We start from the raw sequence: 24,385 nt of genomic DNA, 5'->3' as shown, positions 1-24,385 counted from the left end.
GTTCCAAACACTACAGTTTATTACACAGAAAGTAATGACTCTCAATATGAAAATGAGGGCATTGAAGCAATCTACCGTGACAATATTTCATTTATGGACAAAAGTGCCTTTAAAGGAGATCTCTGGAAAATTTCTAGCAAAAAGGTTTAAAATAGGACTGCATTTTGCAATACAGTTCTATGCAGCTAGAAATCATTACAAGGGGAAGCGATAAACAAATGAAATAAAATGTCCAAACTACTTACAGTTAAGAACAATTTAACTTGTTCTGGTTGCTAAGGGGGCATATTTAAAATGTAAATAAAATAAGTAAAAAGCAATGTACCTTCTAAGACTAAAGAAATTACAAAGGATGTTAATTTTTTAAGTTATCATGTTAAGAAAACATGATGGAATCAGACAGATAATTGAAAAATTACTTACTAATTGTCAAGATGTCTTCATCCACAAATGGTCTAAGAGGACATTAATGGGTAAGCATTTTGTTTTAGATAAATATTTTTACAAAATGTGCTTTCAAAGTCCCCACTGGAGTCCCATCAGCTGAATCAGGTCCCTTTAGAGTTAGACTATCAGAGCTGAGTTCCAGGGTCCTAGGAAATGTTTATGGGTCACGAAGGAACAGGCGTTTACTTCCCAGGCATCAGTGTTCACATCCAGTCACTTGATCGCCACAGCTGGGCTACTCTGTACTCTCCTGTGTGGGACCCGTCACCAAGGAGTCTGGTCTGGTCAACTTTAGCCTTCTGCCAGTTTTACCGCAAAATACACTCTCAAATTCCTAAAGTTGAGAAATGACCATTAATGTACCATATGCACAGACATGAAGACTGCTATCTTCAAAAACACAAAAGGTTGAAATTAAGAGCTAAACTACTTCAAAATATATAGTTAAGGTGTCACTCACAAACGTATGTCACATCCTGTAAGGGGATACAGATGATAAAAATGAGGATTCAAACATTTGTTTCAAATAGTTATCTTTACATGTATTTTTATTTAGTTTTCCAATAGATTCTCAAAATGCCTGACCATATTGTAAACCCTTCCGATATTTTTTTTAAAAGCAGACATATTTTTTTGTTATTTTCATTGTGGTAACACAGACATAAACTTTACCATTTTAACCATTTGTAAGTTTGCACTTCAGTGGCATTAAGTATGTTCACACTCTTGTGCACCCATCACCACCATCCATTTCCAGAACTTTCTACCACCCCACACAGACACTCTGTACCGTGACACACCCCTCCCGCCACGGGCATTTGCTGTCCCCCGCCCCCGCCCCACTGAATGCTCAGTGTTAGGCGTGGCAACGGGGCCAGACCAAGAGCTAACTCCCCGGCACCCTGCTGGCCGCGGGTCAAGTTCATGCCACTATGCCTCTAAACACTTTGTAAAAGACCTCAATTTTAATGGTTGAGTCAGTCTCAAGCTCACAAAAAGAGAAGGCAGGTGCGAGCAGACAACCCAAAGCTCATCGGCCTCCAGGAAACAAATGACATGGGTCTGCAAGATGCAGAAGGTGGGACGTCCTGCAGGACGCAGTATTCACATTACTGAACCCAGCTTGGGTCCGCTCACCCGCGTGCAGCATTACATGTCATGATTAGTTATACTCTGTGACAACTTCAGCAGAGAATTTTTTTCCATATAATGGAAATTTCGTGTAATTTAATATACTAAATAATCTTCATTAGTTTAATATTTCTCTCTGAGATGCCTCAGGAGCCCTTCAGAAAACTCAAAGTCAGCTAGAGAGGGAAACTTACAACCTGTTGTCAAAAGCAGCTCAATATTCCAGGAAAACTTTGCTTTCTTAACAGAGACAGAAAACCACATCCAGTCTTGCACCAGCCTACTTTTAATAGCGAAGTTCATTTAGTTAATTAAATTCAATCTAATATGAGCCAATCTTGACCCCATGCAAAACTCTTTCCTTAAGGTTCCTTTTCCACAAACCTCCCATCACTTTCTGTATCCATATTAGTTTGTCCCTTATTTTTTCTCTATCCAGAAACAACCAGCTCTGGGACAAAATATTCTCCCTTTTTTCCCTTAACAAAGATATTTCTATTCTTTTTTGGCTACACCACATGACACGCGGGATCTTAGTTCCCTGACCAGGGATCAAACTCTTGCCCCCTGCAGTGGAAGTGCGGAGTCTTAACCACTGGACGGCTGGGGAAGCACCTATCCCACTTTCTTTACACACTGAAATTCTTCCCTTATTACTTTTAGTAACTTAATTACATATGTATTACAATTTTTAATCCTTAAAAACTTTAATCTCTACTGAAAACCAAGAAGCAAGTAATTGAACTGTTCTTTATATCAGCATGTTTTGATTGGCAAACTTATGAACACATTCTATAACCTCTAAAAGCATACATTTTCCTATAATACAATTTTTCTCTTTAATGTGGTACAAGACATATATCTAATAAGCCCAAACGTCTTTAGTTTTTTTCTCTCTCATAAGAAGACAAGAGAAGGTAAACTCGGACTTCTCTAGCAATCAATGTTCCAGTATTTTATCTTAATGAAAAATGACTTAGACCTTTAATGAATTTCCATCATATAACTTAATTTAGCAAAACTAAACTTTCAAGTTACCAAAAATCTGGAAAAACTAATACACGATTATTCCTAAAGAGCTCACCTGAAAGCTTTTATCCCATTTATCTCTATTACTTATGACAATATTATATACAGACGTCCATCCATCCATCCATCCAGAGATCTCATAGCTTATATTTCAATACAAAACTTACTAGTTTATAAATTTTATCCCATTTTCCCCCTCTATTGTAAAACAGCCCTAACTGCATAATAGTAGCATAATTTAAGGATCCATTAACAGGCAACTTCTTTCCTGAATCTATGGAGTATTATGGCCAGGCCATGTTACAAAGGAAAATCATTTTTTTACACTTTATTTGTTTGTGACTGAAAGTGGTCCAGTTCTAGAGAATGCACCCCAAGGGGCTGCATTCAGGAAATAAGCTTGAGTTCCCATACCAGCACACTTACACACAAGACAAATGCACACACACACACACACACACACACACACACACACACACACAAAGAACAAAATCTAATTCCCGCAGGACAAAAACAAAGAGTGAAGTCCAACAATTCCCTCAGGTTCCCAAATGAGGGTTCCTGTTTTAATAACAAACAAAATGCAAATGAAAAGATAGGAAATCATGACCTCACATGTCATGGCAACTCACCCAGCAAATGTAAAACTTTATAACTGTTAGAACAAGTTAAATTTACCTACTTGAGTTTAAAAAGGCTCTTTCCCCTTTTTTCCTTTTGATTTGAAGTTCTACTAATTAACCCAGGCTGAAGTCTCAGGCAATGTGGGTTGTGTTTGCATTTCAAAGACATGATAAGAGTTATGGCTTCAAGCTTTCTCCTAGTAATATTTTTGTTCTCTGAGGGTCAGAATTCTGAGAAAATATTTAAGCCAGCTTTCTCTAACTGCATAGGCAAAAAAGAACCAGGTTTGGAATTTCAAAAGAGTTTCATCTTAACCAATTTTCTCCAGAGTCTGAAGAAAGTTGTGGCCATGTGGTGTTAGAAAAAACATTTTTCTTTTTATAGGAGCATAGCTGAACATATACCAGTTTGGTAAAATACACCCTAGACTACAAGACGGAACAGAGCTCTGATCACTCATTTCTTAATTATTCATGGCCGGTGTTGTCAAATATCAAGCCAACAAACAAACCAATGCAATGGAAAACAGTCTCTCAGGGTCGAAGTTCCCTAGTCCCAAAAAGGGAAATTCCCAACCAATGCCCCATCAGAGACAAAGCCAAATGACCAGGCTTCCCTGGTGGTGCAATGGTTAAGAATCTGCCTGCCAATACAAGGGACACGGGTTCGAGCCCTGGTCTGGGAAGATCCCACAGGCCGCGGAGCAGCTAAGCCCATGTGCCACAACTACTGAGCCTGCGCTCTAGAGCCCTCGAGCCACAACTACTGAGCCCACGTGCCACAACTACTGAAGTCCACGCGCCTAGAGCCCGAACTCCGCAACAAGAGAAGCCGCTGCAATGAGAAGCTCGCGCACTGCAAAGAAGAGTAGCCCTCACTCGCCACAACTAGAGAAAGCCACATGCAGCAACGAAGACCCAATGCAGCCAAAAATAAATAAATAAATTTATTAAAAAAAAAAAGCCAAATTACCAAGCCTTGGTCCAAAAGGGAAAATCCCAACCAATATTCTGCTATAGAAGTCAATGTGATAGGGAAGAATACTCTGGTGTCACCACACGTGAGCTCCATTACTTACCAAAGACATCTCAACCTGCCAATGCGAGTGCCTTGTTTCTTTTACCACAAAAATCAAAAGCGCTGTGGGCCAAGGATGGCTGGTTGGTAGCAAGGTCTTGGGGCTGCCCCTGAGACGAAGGTGCTCAGGCAGCTGCTGAACAAGGTCCATCTCAGTCACAAAAACTGTCACCAAACCAAATCGGGTCCACTCACCCACACACAGTAAAGACAATCTACTGACACCAGGTTGTGGTGAAGGATAGTGCAACGTTTATTGCAGGCACCAAACAAGGAGTTCAGATTTTTAAGCATTAACACTGATCACTAGACAAGTCTAAGTTCACCTCCTGTCTTCTTATGAGAGAGAAAAACAACTAAAGATGTTTGGGTTTATTAGACACACGTCTTGTACCACATTAAAGAGAAAAACTGTGCTATAGGAAAACGTATGTTTTTAGAGGTGTGTTCATAAGTTTGCCAATCAAAACATGTTGATATAAAGAAAAGTTCAATTACTTGCTTCTTGGTTTTCAGTAGAGATTAAAGTTTTTAAGGGTTAAAAATTGTAATACATATGTAATTAAACTACTAAAAGTAATAAGGGAAGCATTTCAGTGTGTAAAGAAAGTAGGATATACATTGTCAGTGAGAGAAGGTATAAAGAATGGAAATATCTTTGTTAAGGGAAAAAAGGGAGAATAATTTTGTTCCAGAGCTGGTTGTTTCTGGATGGGGAAAAAATAAGGGACAAACTAATATAGATACAGAAAGTGATGAAAGGTTTGTAGAAAAGGAATCTTAAGGAAAGAGTTTTGCATGGGGTCAAGATTGGCTCATATTAGATTGAATTTAATTAAGTAAATGAACTTTGCTATTAAAAGTAAGCTGGTGCAGACTGGAAGTGGTTTTCTCTCTCTGTTAAGAGAGCAAAGTTTTCCTGGAATATTGAGCTGCTTTTGACAACAAGTTGTAAGTTTCCTTCTTTAGCTGACTTTGAGTTTTCCAAAGGGCTCCTGAGGCATCTCAGAGAGAAATATTAAACTAATGAAGATTATTTAGTATATTAAATTACACAAAAAACATTATATGGAAAAAAATTCTCTGCTGAAGTTGTCACAGAGTATAACTACTCATGACATGTAATACTGTGCATGGGCAAGCGGACCCAAGTTCAGTTCGGTAACAATTTTTGGCACCCCAGATGGGCTGGAAATCCCATCTGGGTCACCAAAAATTGTTACCAAACTGAATTTGGGTCCACTCACCCGCGCACAGTAAGGTCAATCTACTGACACTGGGTTGTGGTGAAAGAAAGTGCAGCATTTATTGCAGGTGCCAAACAAGAAGTTCAGGTCTTTTGAGCATTAGCTGCCCAGACTCCTTGTTTGGCACCTGCAACAAACGCTGCACTTCTTTTCACCGCAACCGGTGTCAGCAAATTGGCTTTACTGTGCGCAGGCAAGTGGACCCAAATTTGGTTCAGTAACATTCAGCCTCATCAATAAACAAACAGCAAGGAAAATAGGAAAGGGGAGCCATAACAGATTAAAAGATATTTAAGAGCTATGAACCCAATGCAGTGTTTGGATACTGATTTAAGTAAGTCAACAGTAAAAAGACAGTTGTGAGCCAAGCAGAGAAATCTGGACAGGGATGGAGATTAAGGAAGATGATGATGATGTGGTTGTGCTTTTAAACAGCCCTTTTCTTTTTAGAGATACATTTGTGAATGAAAATGATATGACATCTGGAAATGCTTTAAAATAATTCAGTGACGGTGGGAGGATGGGGATGTATAGGTGAAACAAAGTTATGCCTGAAGCTGAGTTATTGGACACGGAAGTTCATTATTTTAGTCTCTCCGTTTTTGTGCATGTATACATTTCTGTAAGTTTTTTTTTTTTTTAAAGCATAGCATTCATACACAATTAAGTCTAAGTTTATATATTTTTATTGTGGTAAAATATATATAACATAAAATTTGCCATTTTTTACCATTTGCAAGTGTACAATTCAGTGGCTTAAGTACAGTCACAATGTTGTGTAAACATCACCACTATCTATTTCCAGCACTTTCTCATCTCCCCAAACTGAAACTCTGTCCCTGTTAAACATGTACCCTCCATCCATCTGCCTCCCCTAGTCTCTGGCACCTGCCATTCTACTTTTTGACTTTATGAATCTGATGACTCTAGGTACTTCATGTAAGTGGAATCATACAGTATTTGTCTTTTTGTGTCTGCCTTTACACGGTCAGCGTCCTGTTTTGGAGGTCCATCCATATTGTGAGGCATGTGTCAGAACTTCATTCCTTTTCATGGCTGAATAGTAATCCATTGGCTCTACAGACATTCTGCTTATCCATTCGTCTGTTGATTGGACTGTTTCCACCACTTGGATTGTTTCTACCTTTCGGTGACTGTGAATAATGCGGCTATGAACACTGGTATACAAATATCTGTTTAAGTCCCTGCTTTCTATTCTTTTGGGTAATTTCTATTCTTTTGGATCATATGGTAATTCTACGTTTAACTTTTTGAGGAACCACCAGCTGCACCATTTTACATTCCCACCAGCAATCCCAAGGGTTGCAATTTCTCCACATCCTCACCAACACTTGTTATTTTGTTTTGTAACAGCCACAGCTAATGGGTGTGAAATGGTATCTCACATCCATTAAAGTGCTCTTGATTTGCATTTCCCTGATCATTAGTGATGTTGAGCATCTTTTCATGTGCTTATTGGCCGTTTGCTTATCTTCTGTGGAGAAATGTCTATTCAAGTCCTTTGCCCATTTTTGAATTGTGCTGTCTCTTTGTTGCTGGACTATAATAGGTTTATATTTAATTTGTGTCCAGGAAGGGAAGTATAAGCGCTCTCTCTGCTGCCACTGCTCTGACTTCTGAGTCATCTGGAATGGCTGGAGCACTCCACCTGTACACACGCTAAGTGGCATCCCAACCGAGGCCATCTGCCATTTTCAACAACTGCCTAACGCTCAGAAGCTATATCTGCACATAAATACATTCTAATTTCCTTCCCAAAATTTAAAAGATTTTCAACGGGTCTTAATGCAATGTAAGATGAACCATGGTTTGATATATTGGTTTCTATATTCTGACACCCAAAGCCCAACTATAAAATATTTGCCTATATTTGAGAAGGTAGAATTTACCTTTGAGAATGACTAAATAGAAGTCAGAAGGAAGAAAATAATCATCTCTCAGATGTAAGAAAGTACTTCAAGAGATTTTCTAAACAATCGTCATAAAATGAGGAGGATAGCCCTGGGCACCCATCTCTATTTTGAATAGTTCTGCCAGCAGTGGGGTTAAGGTGTAGCTCAATCTAGACTCTCACGAGGTCCCTGGGACTCAGTTCATGGGCACTTGGGGTGACGGTGAAAGAGGGAGACAAGTGGACATCTCCCGCCCTTGACTGCGTCAAAGGTAAGCTAGTAATTGTTACTCTGCTCTCTCAATTAGCGTCTATTTCAATGAAACTTAAGTGAAATAGCTGAGTTTTAAGGGATTTTTACAACTCATCAGACACCTTGAGATGACGTCTGGTCAAAGTTGGATATTCACATTAGATTTGTAAATAGAAGAAGGCCAATAATAAAAACTATTTTTAGTAGGAAAAAGAAAGATCGTTCCAATTACATGTCAAGAAATTATACCAGGAAGTAAGGAAGAGGAAGAAAACTGGTGTCATCTGTACAGAGAGACGAGAGAATTAAAGGCAAAGGGTTAATGAAACCAAAAGGGGTGACAAACCTCGGGGCCCAGGTGGGAGGGTGTGCCCCCGACACTCAGCCACGCTGAGCCCCACAGAGACGGGACAAGGCCAGTCGCGGTGGGAGATGCCACGGGGGCTCTCAGAACAACAGGTCTGACAGACAAGAGAGGACAGGAAAGGCCTGAACCACAGTTCATAACCTCAACCTAATAAACATACAGAATTCGCCAGAGAACACACGTCCTTTCCAAATAAACACAGAATTTTAAAAAACTGACCACATAAGAAGTCACAATGGAAGTCTCAACAAGTTTTTAAAAACTGCCATCTTCACTGATCAGAATGTGATAAATAAATGTGAGAAATAGATAAAATGCTGTTCTTAAAAAGAACAGTCTTATCTACAAAACAGAAACAGACTCACAGACATAGAGAACAGACTGGTGGTTGCCAAGGGGGTGGGGGATTGATGGAGTGGTAGCTTGGGATTAGCAGATGCAAACTACCATATATAGGATGGATAGACAACAAGGTCCTAACCCTATACAAGGTTACAGTTCCCTGTATAGCACGGGGAACTATATTCAATATCCTGTGATAAACCATAATGGAAAAGAATATGAAAAAGAATGTATGTAGATATATACGTGTGTGTGTATATATATATATATATTTATGTACAGCTGAGTCACTTGGCTCTACAGCAGAAATTAACACAACATTGTAAATCAACTATACGTCAATAAAATAAATTTAAAATAAAAAGGACAGAGTTCCTACTGCACAGGAAAGGGAGAAGTAACAGTACAGCTGCACCTAATAACTAGGGCTGGTGTGCAAGGAAAAGTGGGTGCGGGGCGGCCCCCAGCCCAACTTCAGGTGGAGGAGGGAAGACAAAGCAGGGGGGCAGCGCCACCGTCCTGCCCAATGACTGTGATGGTGACAGGACAGAGGAGAGGGAAGCACAGAGTGAGAGACTGCCCCGCAGCCCCAGAGCCTGGCTAGGGTTCAAGGTCACGACCCCAAAATGTCACCTCACAACAACTGTGTCACCAGTGATCCTGGATTGGTGCTGGACCGGGGAAAATGGTGTAGAGGACGTTATTGGGACAAGAGGCAAAATTTGAATTAGATAAGAGTATTACACCAAGGTTAAGTGTCCTGATTTTGGCCATTGTATTCTGGTTATGTAAGATAATGTAATATTCTTTAAAATCACAGACTGAAGTGTTTGGGTGAAGTGTTTGGGTATCAAGGGGCATGGTGCCCACAGTTTACCATCAAATGGTTTAGACTGTGTGAGACAGAACAAATGGGGCAAAATGTGAACAACTGAGGGTTCTGGGTGGGCACACAAGGAGCTCTTAGCACTCGTCTTGGAATTTTTCTGCAAGGTTAAAATTATATAAAAATTTTTAATTACCATAAATAAATACAACGAATCATCTAAATCCAGGGTTCTACAGGCACCTGTCTGGCCCAATCTCTTCAAAATCTCAGTGTCGTAATAGAAACTGCTGGGTAGGGAGGACTGCTATAGCTTAGAGACAGAAAAACGTCACTGAATGCAATGCAGAAGCATGGCTGGGTGCTGGTTTGGAAAAGAACGCAGCCATAAAAGTCACCTTTAGAACATCTGGGGGACATGGGAATACGGACTGGGTAGTAGATGGTATAAGAGAATGACTATCGACCTTGTGAGGTGTGAAAACGGCACTGGCGTTACGTGGGAGACGCAGGCGTAAATATTTAGAGGTGAAGGGTCATGACATCTGTCATTGTCTGAAATTGTGCTGTGCACGTGCGTGTTAAACACGGTAAATGTTGACGGCTCAGACTAGGTGAGGGGAGGACAGGTGTTCAGTGAACTCCGTGCTCATTAGAAAAATAAAACAAAGGGAACCACCTGCTTGCAGATTCGTTTACCTTCTCAACTTCTCCACCTGACGCCTCCTGGGCACTGAAAACCTAGCCCGTGGGTTCCGCCCCACCCCATCCTGCTTCTCCACACGTCTTCCCGTCTCAGCAAACAGCGCCGCCCGCCCAGCTGCTCCAGCCAGACGCCCCACCGTGGTCCCCAATTCCTCTGCCCAGCAGCCCTACATCCAGCACCGCGGGCCCTGGCCAGTCTCAGCAGGGCGGCTGCGGCCTCTGACCAGGGTCTGTGTCTCCACTCCTGCCCACCCCCAACCTCTCCTCCTGGAGTCTCTTTGCAGTATGTCAACCAGACCCCACACCGGGATGGAGGTGGTCCATTCACCCTCGACCTGTTAGCCGCTTCCCTCCAGCCCACGGGGTCTCTGTCTTATTCAAGGTGCCCCCAGTGTCTGGGACAGAAGCCTGGTTAGAGTCGGAACAGATCTGTGGGATGAGATGTGTACTGAAATAATTTAGGAAAATCACTGAAGACTTTTGTGTATCACATCTTTAAGAACAAAAATGTTCATGCAAGTAAGAGGGGGAAAGTCACTACGGAAAGAGGAAGGACACAAGGGTTTAAGCTACCTACATTCTAATTCCCCCCCCAAATTGCTACTGACATCACTTCAGCCTGTTTCTTGATGGGTCTTGTAATCCGACCCAGAAACAATCTACAAATTCAATGTAACTAAATTTCAGAAATATTCAGAAAGCCTAATACACATAAAAATTAATGTCCATAAGCTTTTAAACCTATTTAATCTTTGAGTATAGATAGTGACAGTTAAGTTTTTTTATTGTTGTAAACACCTTCATCATATTTGAATGAATCATATAAATAATAATTTACCACTATTAGGTACACAGAGCCAACCACTAAATCATTTTTTAAAATATAAAAGCTTTATTTTATTACAATAGACCAAGTCTATCACTAAAAACTAATGTTAAAGAGTAACCACATTATAAATAACCATAAATGATCCAAGCAGCACAAACTTGACACAGGTATTGCTTTAAAAGGCAATTAAATATACAATGAAAATAAGGAACTTGATGAAATTACGAAACACACAAGGTGGAAATGCACATGGGCACAGAAAAGGGAAACGGAGAAGACAAACTCTTACACTCAGCCCAAGGGGCCTCATTCCAGGCAGCCTGGGGCGCTCGGCCAGCCGCTCCCCCAGGATCTAGATACGGAAGGTTCTTTTTAAAAAGGTTCCACGTTTATAGTGCCAACCTCAGCTCGGTTCTCTAATCAGGCTCGTGCTGCCGTCAACGGCAGCGACCACACGACAGCCGGGGCCAGCAGCAAAGCCAGGGTGCTCTTCGCTAAGGCCTCATCCCACGCGCCCTGATCCCCCGAGTTCTGAGGCCGGTACCTGGACCCAAGGTCCCCCCAAGGCAGAGCACAGAAGCCAATGCAGGGGATGTTCTCTCATCTGAACCCCCAAGAAGGGGGCAGGTGGGACCCTCACTCAACCAGCATCCGCTCCCACCGGGAGCCCAGCTGGCCTGCAGGGAATCAACGGCTCCTCGGCCCAAACAGACAGGGTCAAGGTCGAGCTGGCTGTACTAAGGAACTGAGATGCCCGAGCCCCCGAGTCGTCCCCGATCCCCCAGGCCACAGCATTTCTCTTCTCTGCCTTCTGAACGTGTTTGAAATCCAGACTGTTTATTTGACATTTAATTGCCTCTTTTTTTTTCTGTTTGTGCTTTATCCCTTTCACAACATCTTCTGAGGGGGAAAAAAAAAAATCATATCCTACAGGCAGGTCTCTGAAACCCCTTTAAGCCCCCAAACAATCCACTGCACAGGCGGGTGCCTAACTGCTGGCTGACCACACATCCAGGCTGCGGTTAGTACCTTGATAAGTGAGGAGCGGGGCATTATTCACACCGGACTCAGCATCTGACATTTGGTTCCACGAAACAAAGGACAGTTTGGGACATCTTAGAGGAAAAAGGAGAAAAAACAACACTGATACCTTTACAGGATTCTGAAAATCTCCTGGCCCAGATACTAACCTTTTTAAGAGAATCTCCATGTCTTTCCTGAATATATTTCAGGAACGCTGTGGTCCACTGCAGAGTCGTTGCCTTATCGGTCTCGGCGTTGCAGAACGGGACTAAAAGATTCAACTCATCACAACAAATGCGGATTCTGCGCCTACAGTCAAAACCCAAAGTAATCACATAGAGAAGCTGAAGCAGAACAAAGGAATAAAGCAGGTGTCTGTGTGTCTTGAAGAATCAGCTCGCGGCCTGGCCACTGAGAGCGTACGAAGGGCAGCCCCCCACCTCGGGGCTCCCCTCTACAGCGGCCAGCCCCGCCTCAGCGGCCCACTAAGCCCAGTGGCGCTCCCTGGAAACTTTCCCGTTTACTTCTCCTGGGCCAGGAGCAAGGACCAGGTCCAAGTCTCTAGACCAAGGATGGACCCAAACTCCCTGAAATTGGAAGCAAAATTGTGTGTGTGTTTCTTCTGGGCAGGACATTCTTTCACTCACCTGCCCTCCAGGTGCCAAGGAAGTCACAGAAGCTAGGATTCACAGCTTTGATTCTCCAAGGGGCCCCAGTTCATAAAGGACCACAGACTACCAGCCTGTTAATATCCCCAAACCCGGTCTTTTTAGGGATGACTTACATCACAACTGGAGCCTTAGACCATTTTTAACTTTTACGTATTACATTCAGATAATACAGTCCTTGTTTCTATTTCCCCACCTGTACACTCGGAACTTTAGAGCAAACTTTGTAAGGTAACAAGAGCAGGAATTCACTAGATGCTCTGTAAGTGCAGGCACCGGGCCAGACGCTGCATTTCAGCTTGTTTAATTCTTGTGTCCCATCTACGCAGTAGGTAATATCCCTATTTTATAGACGAGAGACTCAGATGGAGAGGTAAAGAATGTGTAGGAGGTTGTTAAACTAGGAAATGGTAGAGTAAGAATTAAAACTTTTACTGTCAACACATAGTACGTATAAGGCTTTTTTTCAGATGGTAGGTATTCAGTAAATGTTTATTAAATAAATATAAACAATGCCCGTTATAATTCACGGTGAGTTCAGTGATGCCCTTCACTTGGCGTGTGTGTGCGGACACATCCTTAGGAAAGGTATCTAGCTGCCTAGCTTTAATATATCCCTTTAAATAAATAAATTTCCACTGCTCAACACTGTAGGTTCAGAGATGAATATTTGTCTTGCTCAATGCTCTATTTCCTGAGCCTAAAACAGAAACTGGTACAAAGTACTCAATAAATGACTAAGTTAATTAATTATATGTTAGGGAATCATCCCGTACCCAGCTATAACAGAAAAATTAACCATCTTTTGCTTCTACACAGAACAGCACAAATAAAATCCACAGATAAAACAGCTTACATAAGCTGTAACTTCCTCCTTCTTCAATATCCTTAAAAGAACCAAGCAAAACTGAGTAACCCAGCGTGCAGGCGGACTCCCTCCCAGGAAGGCTGCCCCGGCCAGCACCTGGGAACTTAGATTTCGGGGGGGTTCCCCCCACCATTGGTCACTGGCTTATGCTAAACACCAGCTTTCCTTCTGGGCGTCTGGGATTTGGCCGCATGCCAGGTAAGGAATGCCCCCCCACCCCCCCCCCCCCACGACCTGCCCCCAGTAGGATTCAGGGCCCCGAGTCTCTAAGGAGCTTTGCTGTCCGGGAACATGTCATCAGTGCTGGGGGGTGACAGGCATCCTGAGTGGCTCCACTGGGAAGTGTTCTGGGGAGCTGGCGCCTGGGGCCCCTAGACCTCTCCCCGTGCGCCTCTGCTGACTTTGCTGGGTTCTTTGTCCAAAATAAATCAAAGCCATGAGTCCTCCTAATGAATCATCAAACCTGGGGGTGGTCTTGGGTACCCCCATCCACCTAGCAAAGCAAGGTGACCATTGACTCTTGCCAGCTTTCCCTCCCTTGAACACAGAAATGGCTACACCACTGTTTTCTACAAAAAGGTGCCTGTTACCACCACTGACTGTCATCAGCTTGGCGTCTAAGACAACTGTATACCACCGACTCCACGCATTACCTTCTATCTCTTTCCATGCGGTTGTGCCTCTCCCTGCGCTGGGACCTGCCCCCCTGGGGCCCGCTCTGGGTCTGCTCCCCGAGGGTGGCCTGGGACGACTCCACCGACTGCCAAGCACCCTGCGCTGCTGTGGAGGCTTCACCCACATTCTGGAGCTCTCCAAGGGCTCTTCGTTCTATGCTTGTGTCCAACTGACGCATCCTACTCCGACTCCTCTTATTTATTGCTTGTTTACATAGCGCTTCTTCTTTGCAAAAGAAGGAAAAAGTGGTATTTTAATTTTTTTGTTCTTCTAAACTTACCCTCGTGAATGCTGAATATATTTTTTGGTATTTTCGATCCAAGATATAAACATGAATGGGTAAGGAGCACACAGAACCGAACAGGAAGCACTCCAAAATTCCACAGGAACGGTTGGCACAAGGCCCTAGGTTTCAAACTATAAAGCTGAACATAAACTAAATTAAAACACCCCAGGTATTATGTAATCAATACAGCTTGTCAAAAGTCCCCCTTTTAAATCAACAGACCTTTTAACTGTCATCTATGAATAAAAAAACCAAGAAGTTGTTTGATTTTTCTGATATTCAGAATGGGGAAAAAAAAAACAACCTAGAAATATTTTCTCCAAAAGATTTTCTTGATATGCAATTATTCTAATACGACAATTGATATTCTAACTGCAATGCTAAGAAGAGGACAAAACCTAAGTGGTTTAGGATTAGACATGCCCTCACCTTACAAGTGAGATTCCCCCCACAAAAGGAGTAATCACATCACAGCTTTGACCTGTGCTACAGAAATATGTCCAATTTCTATCAAAGTACAGCAGGCGTCTAATTAGTACCTGTGGTGATGTGCATTCCCGAGGTACCGTACAAAGCCAAACCCTCTACAGCGAAAGAATCACTTAACACAAATTTCAGAATGGTGATAACTTTTCAAAAGACATAGAGAGGAATTCACAAGTATTGGTAATATTTTGGTTCTTCAGCTGAGTAGTCAGTACAGGGACTATTTTAATATTAACCTTTATACCTTACAAATGTTAACGTATACTTTCGCGAGCAATGTCATAAGAACAAGGGAAAATTAATCACTGGCGTGGGAGAAAGAAGGAGAGCTCCATCCCTACCCTGTCTTTATCAGCTCTTGAAAAGCTGAGTGTAAGCTGTGTTATTGTTGGATAACTCGAAAAAGAATGTTTTCCAGGAAAAACGGATTGAAGGTTAACGTCAGGGGTAAGCAAAGTTTGCCTTCAGAAGTTTCTTTATTTCTAAAACTTTCTGTATCACCTTATGGCCTCTTGCTCCCAATTCAATCCTTTGCCCATCTGCAGATCGTCCCCTAAAGCTCTGAGCGGATTTCAGACTCCTGCCTCACTCATGAAGTATGAAATAAGAGAAAAAAAAAAAAACCCAGAAGTGCTGTCAGTAACTTGAAGGTAACGAAAATGTACCTAAGTCTATCATTTTTCTGTTTAAGGAGGTTACTGTTAAGAAAAAGCAGCCCCTAAACTCAACGTCTCCAGGCCAAGTATAAACGTGATGTTCAAAATTCGCAAGGATGTTCAAAGTGAGGTGACTGGGCAGAGGGACGGAAGGATTCCTAAGATGCAAGCAGACTTCCCAGATCGTTTCATTTGTTTATAAACCACCTCTCTCCCCTCCCCAACCCATGGCCAAAAAGAAAAAAGGGGGCAAAGACATCAGGCAGGAGGAGAAAGCACCTGCCAGCTTCTGTTTTATCGCTTACCTCCTACTTTAATCCAAACTTGCTCAGGCAAAGCTTTGTTTCTACTACCCAAAGTCTGTTTAGTGGATTCAATTTCTTGCTGATAACAGAAAGAAAATGCTCTCGGCAATCCAATATCCTGATGCTTGGTAGCTTCAAGTACAGAACACGAGTTACCAGAACTCTGGAAAAATATGAAGCAACAGGAACTTTATCAACAGGTGACAATCTCCTTTCTACGCACAAATAAAATGCACTTTAATAGAAGTAACGTCAAAGCTATTCACATGAACTTGAAGAAGTTTAGGTGCACTAAGGATTTTTAAATATCCCCGAACCACATAAATACTCTCGATTTTAAAAAGTTACTGAGCTCGATGAAAGAAAAAAAAAATCCTTGGGACCTAACTAAAATACAATTTATCCATTTAATACAAAAGAGCAAAGCTTCGCAAATCATTTTCCCTACCTGTGTTTGTGAAAGATTAGAATTTCCACTAGTAGAGCAACTATTTGCAGTAAACAGAGGGTATGTAAATTGCAGAGCAGTAGTTGCTGCAGCAGTTTTATTTTTCACTAATGTTGTACATTTGTTTTGTTGCTGATGAAGAGGAACATTCATTAATTCAGATGGATGGCGAATAAGAGTTACCAAACTGCCAAGACAAAAGAAACCCAGAAACACATGAAGAGTATGTGGCAGGTAAGTTTCCTGAAACACCACAATCACTAACTATCACACTCTAATGGTTAACATTTGATTTTCTAGATAGGAACTCGAATCTGTTACCATGAATGCCCCCCATCATGGAAATCTCTACAAAACAATTATCAGCTAGTGTTGTAGGGGACAAGTTCAAACTTTCTTCCTCACACTGGAAGGTGTGGCTGTGTGTCATCTTTTAGTTACACCTCCCTTCCCATCACACTTCTGACACCAATCTCTGTTTTTTTGGCCATCCTCCAAAATCTGACGACTATGGGCAAAATGGGGAAAACTACAGGGTGGGGACAGACAGAAAGCTGAGGAGACACCCTAGCAGACAGGCTACTCCTCTCCGAGAGTTGTTGCTGCGAGATCACTTATGGGCTGGCAGTCTGGCTGAAGGATGAAGCTGCATTTTACACTCAAAGCCTCACAACACGACGTCTTTCCTCCCAGGGGATGCATCTGTGCAAGGAGAGGTCAGCCTCAACCTGAGTCAACAGAGGGAAAGGCAGAGGTCTCTCCTGACATTTAGGTGGGTGATTTGGGGGCAAAACCTTTGTTCCTCAAGAACACGTGTGCACTTATCTCATCTCTCTTCCACATGCAGACGCAGAGTGCACACCACAAAGGTAATGCTGCAGGGTGTGTACTTAACATCTGCTTGCTGTGCTTGCGCAGAGCACACAAACTTTCAGCTCAGTCTCCAGACCCACTGAGGTCTGCTCCCTGTTAAGATGCAAGCTGCAGTGAGGCCGCTGGCCTCTGCACAGGACCCTGGTCTACACCCGGACCCAGGCTAGTGCCTCTCTGCAGAGGACCCTAGTTACACCCGAACCCAGGCTGGTGGTCTCTGCAGAGGACCCTGGGCTACACCCTGACCCAGCCGGGCCCGCTCCCTGGGGGATGCACCCACTTGTTGAGCGCCATGCCGGTCTCGGGGGGATCCGCGCCGCGCGGGGCTGGCGGGGGCTCGGCGGGGATGCTGTTGAAGCGGTCCTCCAGGCGGACGCGCACTGCCGATTTGGTCCGCGCCTCGGGCGCGCCCTCCACGTTCTCCTTGCCGGTGCCGTCGGGCGCCTTGGGCCGGGGTGCGCCGGCGCCCGGGCCGTCTGCGCCCGGCGTCTTCTCGGCGGCGGGGGGCGCGCCCGCCTCGCTCAGCAGCATCATGCGCAGCTCCTGGAAGTCGACGTGGCCCAGGCACTGGTTGGCGCCCGCGAAGCCGCCATCGGCCAGCGCAGGCGGGCACAGCACCGGGTACACGGGCTGCGCGCCCGCCGCCGCCGCGCCCCCCGCCGCCGCGAAGCCGCCCGCCGCCGCGCCCGGCGCCGCCGCCGCCAGGAAGGCCGAGTTGAGGCGCGTCTCGAGCTCGCCGTCGGTCGCCACCGCCTCCATGTGCGAGTAGAGGATTTGCTGCAGCTGCGTGTACTCGACCTCGGTCATCTCCACGAGGCTCAGGTCGGTGGTCGCGACGCTCAGCCCCGCCTCGCCCGGCGCCGCGTCCGCGCCCTCGGGGCCCGCCGGCCCGCCCGCCTGCGGCGGCTCCCGCTGCCCGGGGCCCGACATGCCGGCGCCAACGGCGTGGGGCGCGTGGGCGGGCCGGCGGGGCCAGGCCGGCCGGGCGGGCGGGAGCGCGGAAACCGCCGGCCGCAGCGCGCCTGCGCCGCCCGCCCACAACGGCAGCCCCTCCCCGGCGTGGCCCCGCCCCTGCCCGCGGCCCCGCCCCGCGGCCCGGCCGCACCAACCGCCCGCCGCGGCGCCCCCTCCCGAGCTGCGTGCGCAGGTCGGGGGCGCGGGGGTCGGGCGGCGAGGCTGCGGGGCTCGGGGCGCGGGGCCAGGCCGTGCGAGTCCAGTGCCTGAGGGGCCAGACCACCCGGGTCGAGTGTCCGCGGGGCCGCCCGGGGCCTGGCCGGGTATCAGGGCGCATGCAAGAGGCGCCTCTCCAGGGAACGCTTCACCACGAGTCCACGTATCCACGGGGTGCCGTGCGGTCCCCCCTTCTCGGGACACGAGGCCTGCAGTGCGCCCGCACAGTAGACAGGTGAGACAGCGGCCCCCAAATACAGGTGTGACAAGGCAGTGTGTACGTAGGTGAGAACTCAGTCAGGTAAATAAATACACGTGGTGCACGGTTCCTCCTAGAACCGGCAGGGCTCCTGTAATCAGTGCACTCGACAACACTGGCCAATGATGAGCTAGAATGCACATGCCACGTGGGTTCAGCCTTTTAAAGTGTGCTCTTCAGTGGTAGTGTATTCACATCCCATCACCACAATCAGTTTTCGAACATTTTCATCACCCCAAAGAATCCCATACCCATTAGCACTCCCTACCCACTAACCTTCTTTCTGTCCCTATGGGTTTGCCAGCCCTGGGCATTTCCTATAAATGGTATCATAGAATAGGTGGTCTTTAGAAGAATTATTTTTGCAGGCTCAAAATAATTACTGTACCCACCTCTCACCCTTACCCCCATCTCAACCAGTGGTTGTTTTCTGTATAGGAACCACGTGGTTTAAGGAAAGGCCTGTGATTTAGGCACAGTTTTCTTCCATCAGGCTCTGAATCGCTCATTCTGTCAGAGCTCAGACATCTATGGAGTGCTGTTCATCTCTTTTGCAGTATCTTTTCTTTGAACAATATAAGATCATCCTGCACTTCCCGGGAGGTCCAGTGGTTAAGACTCCGTGCTTCCACTGCAGGGGGTGCAGGTTCAATCCCTGGTAGGGGAACAAAGATCCCACATGCCACGTGGCACAGCCAAAAAACTTAAAAAAAGTAAAAAAGTATACATATATTTGCTTTTCTTTTTGTCCACTTAATATGTCCCCAGTAGGAAAATGATGGACCACTTACTCAATAAAAGGTATCAGGTGTGGGGAAAAAAAAAAAGAGCACTTTTTCTCACACCTAACATAAAAATTAGTTTCAGATCATCGAAATACCTAAATTTAAAAAGAAAATTATACAACTACTAAATATATAGGATGATATCAATAAAATCTTTGAGAAGATTCTAAGCGTGACATCAACACAGACCGTAATGTGCACAGGCTCGCCCTGGGGATCTTGTTTAAAAGCAGATTCTAATTCAGCAGGCCTAGGTGGGACCCGGAATGCCACCTTTCCAAGGAGCCCCCAGCTGACGTATGTGCTGCTGATCAGTTGACCCCACTTTGAGCAGCGAAATCACGGAGTATGGTGAAATTTACAATGTTTAAAAAAGAAAATAAAATCAAGATTATATGCGACTTGGCTTTTTGCTTATTGGAAATAAAGACCATTGGCACCTACATTGTCCTTTGTGTTTCTTGATTTGGGCGGATTCCTTGCAGATAACAGTTTTTGAGCCCTCTTTTATTTAGACATGAAACATGAGAATGATCTGGCTTTAGTGGGACTTATTTTATAAATAAAACGTGAAGAAAATATAAAACATGTTTTTTTCAAAGTCTAAACGTGGCTCCAAGCGGTTCTGGTCTAGCCCTCCAGGGGTAGCCTTCCTTAGCTGAGGACCCTAGCTGAAGAGTCAGGCAGAGCTCGGCGGAGCAGGTCAGGGCGGGAGAAAAGCCCCACCTTGGCTCCCCTGAGCTAAGAACTAAACATGCAAATAAATAAATAAGTAAACAGCATCATGGACCAATGCGAAGGGCTGGTTTTCGAGAACAGGAGGAGCTCTCTGTGGACAGGCCATCGTGTAGGGGGAGACCCCCAGTGGGTGGCAAGGTCAGTTTAGTGACTCTGGACTAACGGCTGGAGACGCAGGCACAGCGTCCATGTGAACCTCAAGTAACGCGGGCAAGCGTTGGACATGACACCGTTGTACGAATATATGGATTCGGTGAACCCAGCAGGGCTGGATAGCAAAACCAGACAGAGAATATAGAGACATTACAGGAAAATAAAACTGCAAAGCAATATTGGACATGAACAGATAGGCAGACATTCTTAACAAAAGCTTGGCAAATTGAATCCAACAAGATTTTTTTAAAAAGAGTAACTCATCGTAACCAAGTGGTGTTTATTCCAGGGATGCAAGTTTTGTTTACATTTGAAAATCAACCAATGTAAATTACTATATTCATAGAGCAAAGTGAAAAACCATATGATTACCTCAAAAATGCAAAAAAATAAAATAAAAGTGGCTGGCAAATCTAACATCCATTCCCAGTAAAATTTCGGCAAATCAAGCACAGAGGGCAAGTTCCTCAACCTGATAAAGGGCGTATATGAAATTACCACACTTTACATCATACTTAAATGGCAAAAGACAGAATGCTTTCCCTCTCAATGAGGAAAAAGGAAAGATAGCCACTGTCGCCACTTCTGTTCAGCCTTGTGCTGGAGGGTCTACTCAGCGTGACAGGGCAAGAGAAAGAAGAGCATGCAGGTGGGAAGACGAGAAGTGGAACTGTCTACTTCCTCCCTAGGCAGCACGATGACCTAGGGAGAAAATCCTACAGAACCTACAAAAAAGCCAGTGAGTTCAGCGAGCTCGGAGAACACGACGACATACTAATACCAGTCATGTTCCTATACCCTAGTGGTGGACATATGCAGACCCTGCAATTAAAGTACAATAGCGCCTACAATCACTCAAGCACACACCGAGCTGTGAGTTTAACAGAATACGTATAGGACATGCGTGTTGACTAGCATACAGGGTGGTTTCACTGCCCTAAAAATCCCCTGTGCTCTGCCTGCCCATCCCTCTGCCCCTTTGCCCCCTGGCAGCTACCGATCCTCTTACTGTCTCCAGAGTTCTGCCTTTTCCAGAGCGTCATAGAGGTGGCATCATACAGCCTTTTCTGATGGGCTTCTTTCACTTAGTTAAATGCATTTCAGGTTCCTCTGTGTCTTTTCATGGTTTGATAGCTCGTTTCAGTTAGTGCTGAATAATATTCCACTGTCTGTGTGGGACACCGTTTATTTATCCATCACCTGCTGAAGGACATCTTGGTTGCTTCCAAGTTTCGGCAACTATGAATACAGCTGCTGTAAACATCCGTGTGCAGGCTTTTGTGTGGACATGAGTTTTCAGCTCCTTTGGGTAAGTACCAAGGAGTGTGCTCCTGGAGCGTATGGTAAGCGGATGCTTAGTTTTGTAAGAAATAATCAAACCGTCTTCCGAAGTGGCTGCACCATTCTGAATTCCCACTGGCGTGAACGAGAGCTCCCGTCATTCCATATCCTCAGCCGCGTCTGGTGTTGTCAGCGTTGCATGCTTTGGGCAGTCTAAGAGGTGTGCTTGATGGCCTTCTGAAGACTCAGTTACTGTGCCAGCTAAGTGGCAACCCCGCGCGGGGCAGGGCGGGGGTGATGTCCCCCGGGACACGGTCTGGCTCCGCAACCAGGGGTGCTCTCGCTCCAGGATTCCTGGATCTGGAATCAAGGGGTGCGAATGGGGCGGCCCCTCTCCCGATGCCCCACAGAATCTGTGCTTCCTGTTCTGTGACTCTCGGTCCCAGAGGGCTCAGTCCCCAGGGGAAGAGAGCTTCCTCGCGGGGACGCAGTGAGGCTTCCTGGGGCCGTCGGTGGAGGCTGTGGCCTGGCCACTTGGGACTCCTCGGGCCCAAAGCAGGGGCGGCAGGGCCCGCTTCTCGCGGGTGAGGAGCTGGGAGCCCAGGTCCTCTTCGTCCTCCAAGCCGGTGGACAGCCACAGCGATGCCCTCGGGCCCGACGGCTGAGGCTCAGACCCGGCAGGAGCAAAGGTTTGGGTCACCCACCAGGCCACGAACACCCAGCAGCTGCTCGAGGGCCCAGGGAGCGTGGACGGGGTCATGGAGGAGGGTCATTGTCGGTACCTGTGCCGCGGCTGCCACCAGGAGTGATGGCTGTGACAGCCGCGCCTCGTCCTGCTTTTGATGGAAACGTGCCTGCGTGTTTATCCACCACACGCTATGGTTTTCTCCTCCTTGCTCGTCCCTGATCACGTAGGATGCAACGAGAATGGCCGGCCTTATTCCCATAGTCTGCAAGACTGGGAAGCCCGCCCAGAAGTGATGGGAGGTCCGGTCCCCTCTCCTGGGGGCGGGGACAGTGGCGATGGGGGCGTCGTGTTGGGTGGGAGGTGAGTTTGTGCCTGTCTTCCTTTGGGAATTTGGCTCAAAGAGTGGCTGTAAGCAAGGCATGGAGGTGTGCGGGGGGCCGAGATGATGGGCGGGGGGCGGCTAGCCGGGCCCCTTTTCTTAGAAGCCCCTCTGCTGCGTGTTCGCGGTTGAGGGGGTCAGCAGAGACAGTTCTGCACGAGATCTGGAGACCAGAAGAGAAGCAACAGCCGCACCGATTTTTCAACTCGGAGGGTCGATCTGGGGTCACGCACGTGGGGGTCGCCTTGTTGGGGGCAGTGTCCCCACTGGCCACACTGCCTCCCGGGGTCCGCTCAGCCTCTCTCGGGCCAGGTGTGCCTCTAACCTTTATGACAAAGTGCACCAGCTTCTCGGGCCGGATGTCCGCACCGTCCAGGCTGGAGGTAGAGAGAAACACGTGGGAGAGGCTAGTCCATCCTCATGGGGCCCAGCCTGGCCTCACCTCGCCCTCCACACCCTCCCCTCTGCCCGTGCTTCCGTCCAGCTCTGGTCGCAGCAGCTCCCACAGCCGGGGCTAAGCCTGCAGACCAAGCCCTGACGCGTCCCCCCATCCCTGTCTCCCTCTTCTCTCCCTCCCGCCCTCTCTGTCTCTCTCTGACCCAGATAACGAAGAGACAGTGAAACGCACGGCAGGCACCGGCGTCTGTAAATCATTTGCTGCGCATCTTGTTATTGCTGTGATTTGTGAGTTTTGTTCGCTCCTTAAGGAGTAAAAGAATCGGAGAAACCTTTGTTAGAGATGTGATTTCAATCAGCGGCTTAGGAGAATTCGATTCAATACCTTTGTGACCGATTTCTAAATATTTGGAAAAATTGTTAAGTATTTAATTTGGTGTTTAAGTGTTTGATATTGTGTTTAAATATCTCTAAAAATATTGTTTAATAGATTTATAGGACTGAGAAATAGGACATTGAACAAAATACGAGTTTCCTTCTGCTTGCTCGAAAGTTCCTCAGCTATTAAAGTATTGATTAATCACACACACACACACACACACACACACACACACGCACACGCACGAACAGAAGGAAAGACAAACCAAAGGAAAGTTTAGGGCAACTGCTTTTGAACTTCCAAGGAAGTTAACTTGAGTTTGAGCTCACGGGGTCAAGAGATGAACACTCGTGACGAGGGGCAGGGCAGCAGGAGTCAGAGGCCAGCAGAGGCAGGGAAGGGCCGAGTCTTCAGTTAAAACTGCAAAATCACAACACATTAAAAGCAGCAAGTGGTGGACCCAGTGCTGGAGAGAATCGGGTCCGAATGCCCAGCAGGGTGGAGAGATTCCAGGACTGGCCTAGAAAAAGGCACGATGGAGCAGGACGGCAGAGCCAGGGATGCACAGGGCCGTCCTGACCGGGGGTGATAGCATGGCCGAGAAAACCAGCGGCAGAGGGACCCGAGGCTGCTCCACGCGGCTCGTCTCCCTCCCTCTGCCCTCCTCCTCCCTCCCCACTCCTTGTTTTCTAAACAAAAGGAAAGTGCTCCTTTACTCCTTGATTACACGGGTGGGGATGTTTTCTGAAGACCAAGAGTGCGCCACTACAGATGAAAGGATGCACATCGTCCAGGGAGAGACGCGTGACCGCGGCTGGTTCGCCTTCCAGACTTGAGCTGCTTTCTTTTCGTTCCTGACATGTGTGTGCGTGTGTGCCAGTGTGTGCGCACGTGTGTGCGTATCCGTGTGCGTGTGTGCGCGCGGGAGCTGGGGCTTATCCCTGGGAGCTGCCAGCCCAGCACTCGGTCTCCCTGTGCGTCTGGGTGTTGCTCACGGTCAAAGTCACAAGTGCAAACAGCCGTGCCTGCAGCGCTGCCATCGGACAGGACGCCCCTGTCCCCCAGATGCCTCCCTCGTGC

At 46.1% G+C, this 24,385-nt stretch overlaps 1 protein-coding gene across 1 annotated transcript; it reads right to left on the bottom strand.

Annotated features, from left to right (window-relative positions):
• Window positions 1-7: 7 nt before the first annotated feature.
• Window positions 8-18,007, bottom strand: TCFL5 (transcription factor like 5). Its single transcript, XM_036827526.1, is given in 7 exon segments — window positions 8-691; window positions 693-781; window positions 11,980-12,121; window positions 14,002-14,248; window positions 15,757-15,919; window positions 16,205-16,391; window positions 17,358-18,007. Coding segments are annotated over 7 exon segments (1,509 nt in total). The 3' UTR covers window positions 8-660.
• Window positions 18,008-24,385: the final 6,378 nt, after the last annotated feature.

The sequence above is a fragment of the Balaenoptera musculus genome, chromosome 15, assembly GCF_009873245.2.
Source record: "Balaenoptera musculus isolate JJ_BM4_2016_0621 chromosome 15, mBalMus1.pri.v3, whole genome shotgun sequence".
Classification (NCBI taxonomy): Eukaryota; Metazoa; Chordata; class Mammalia; order Artiodactyla; family Balaenopteridae; genus Balaenoptera; species Balaenoptera musculus.
The sequence above is the reverse complement of the archived record's forward strand: the minus strand, read 5'-3'. Positions and strand labels throughout refer to the sequence as shown.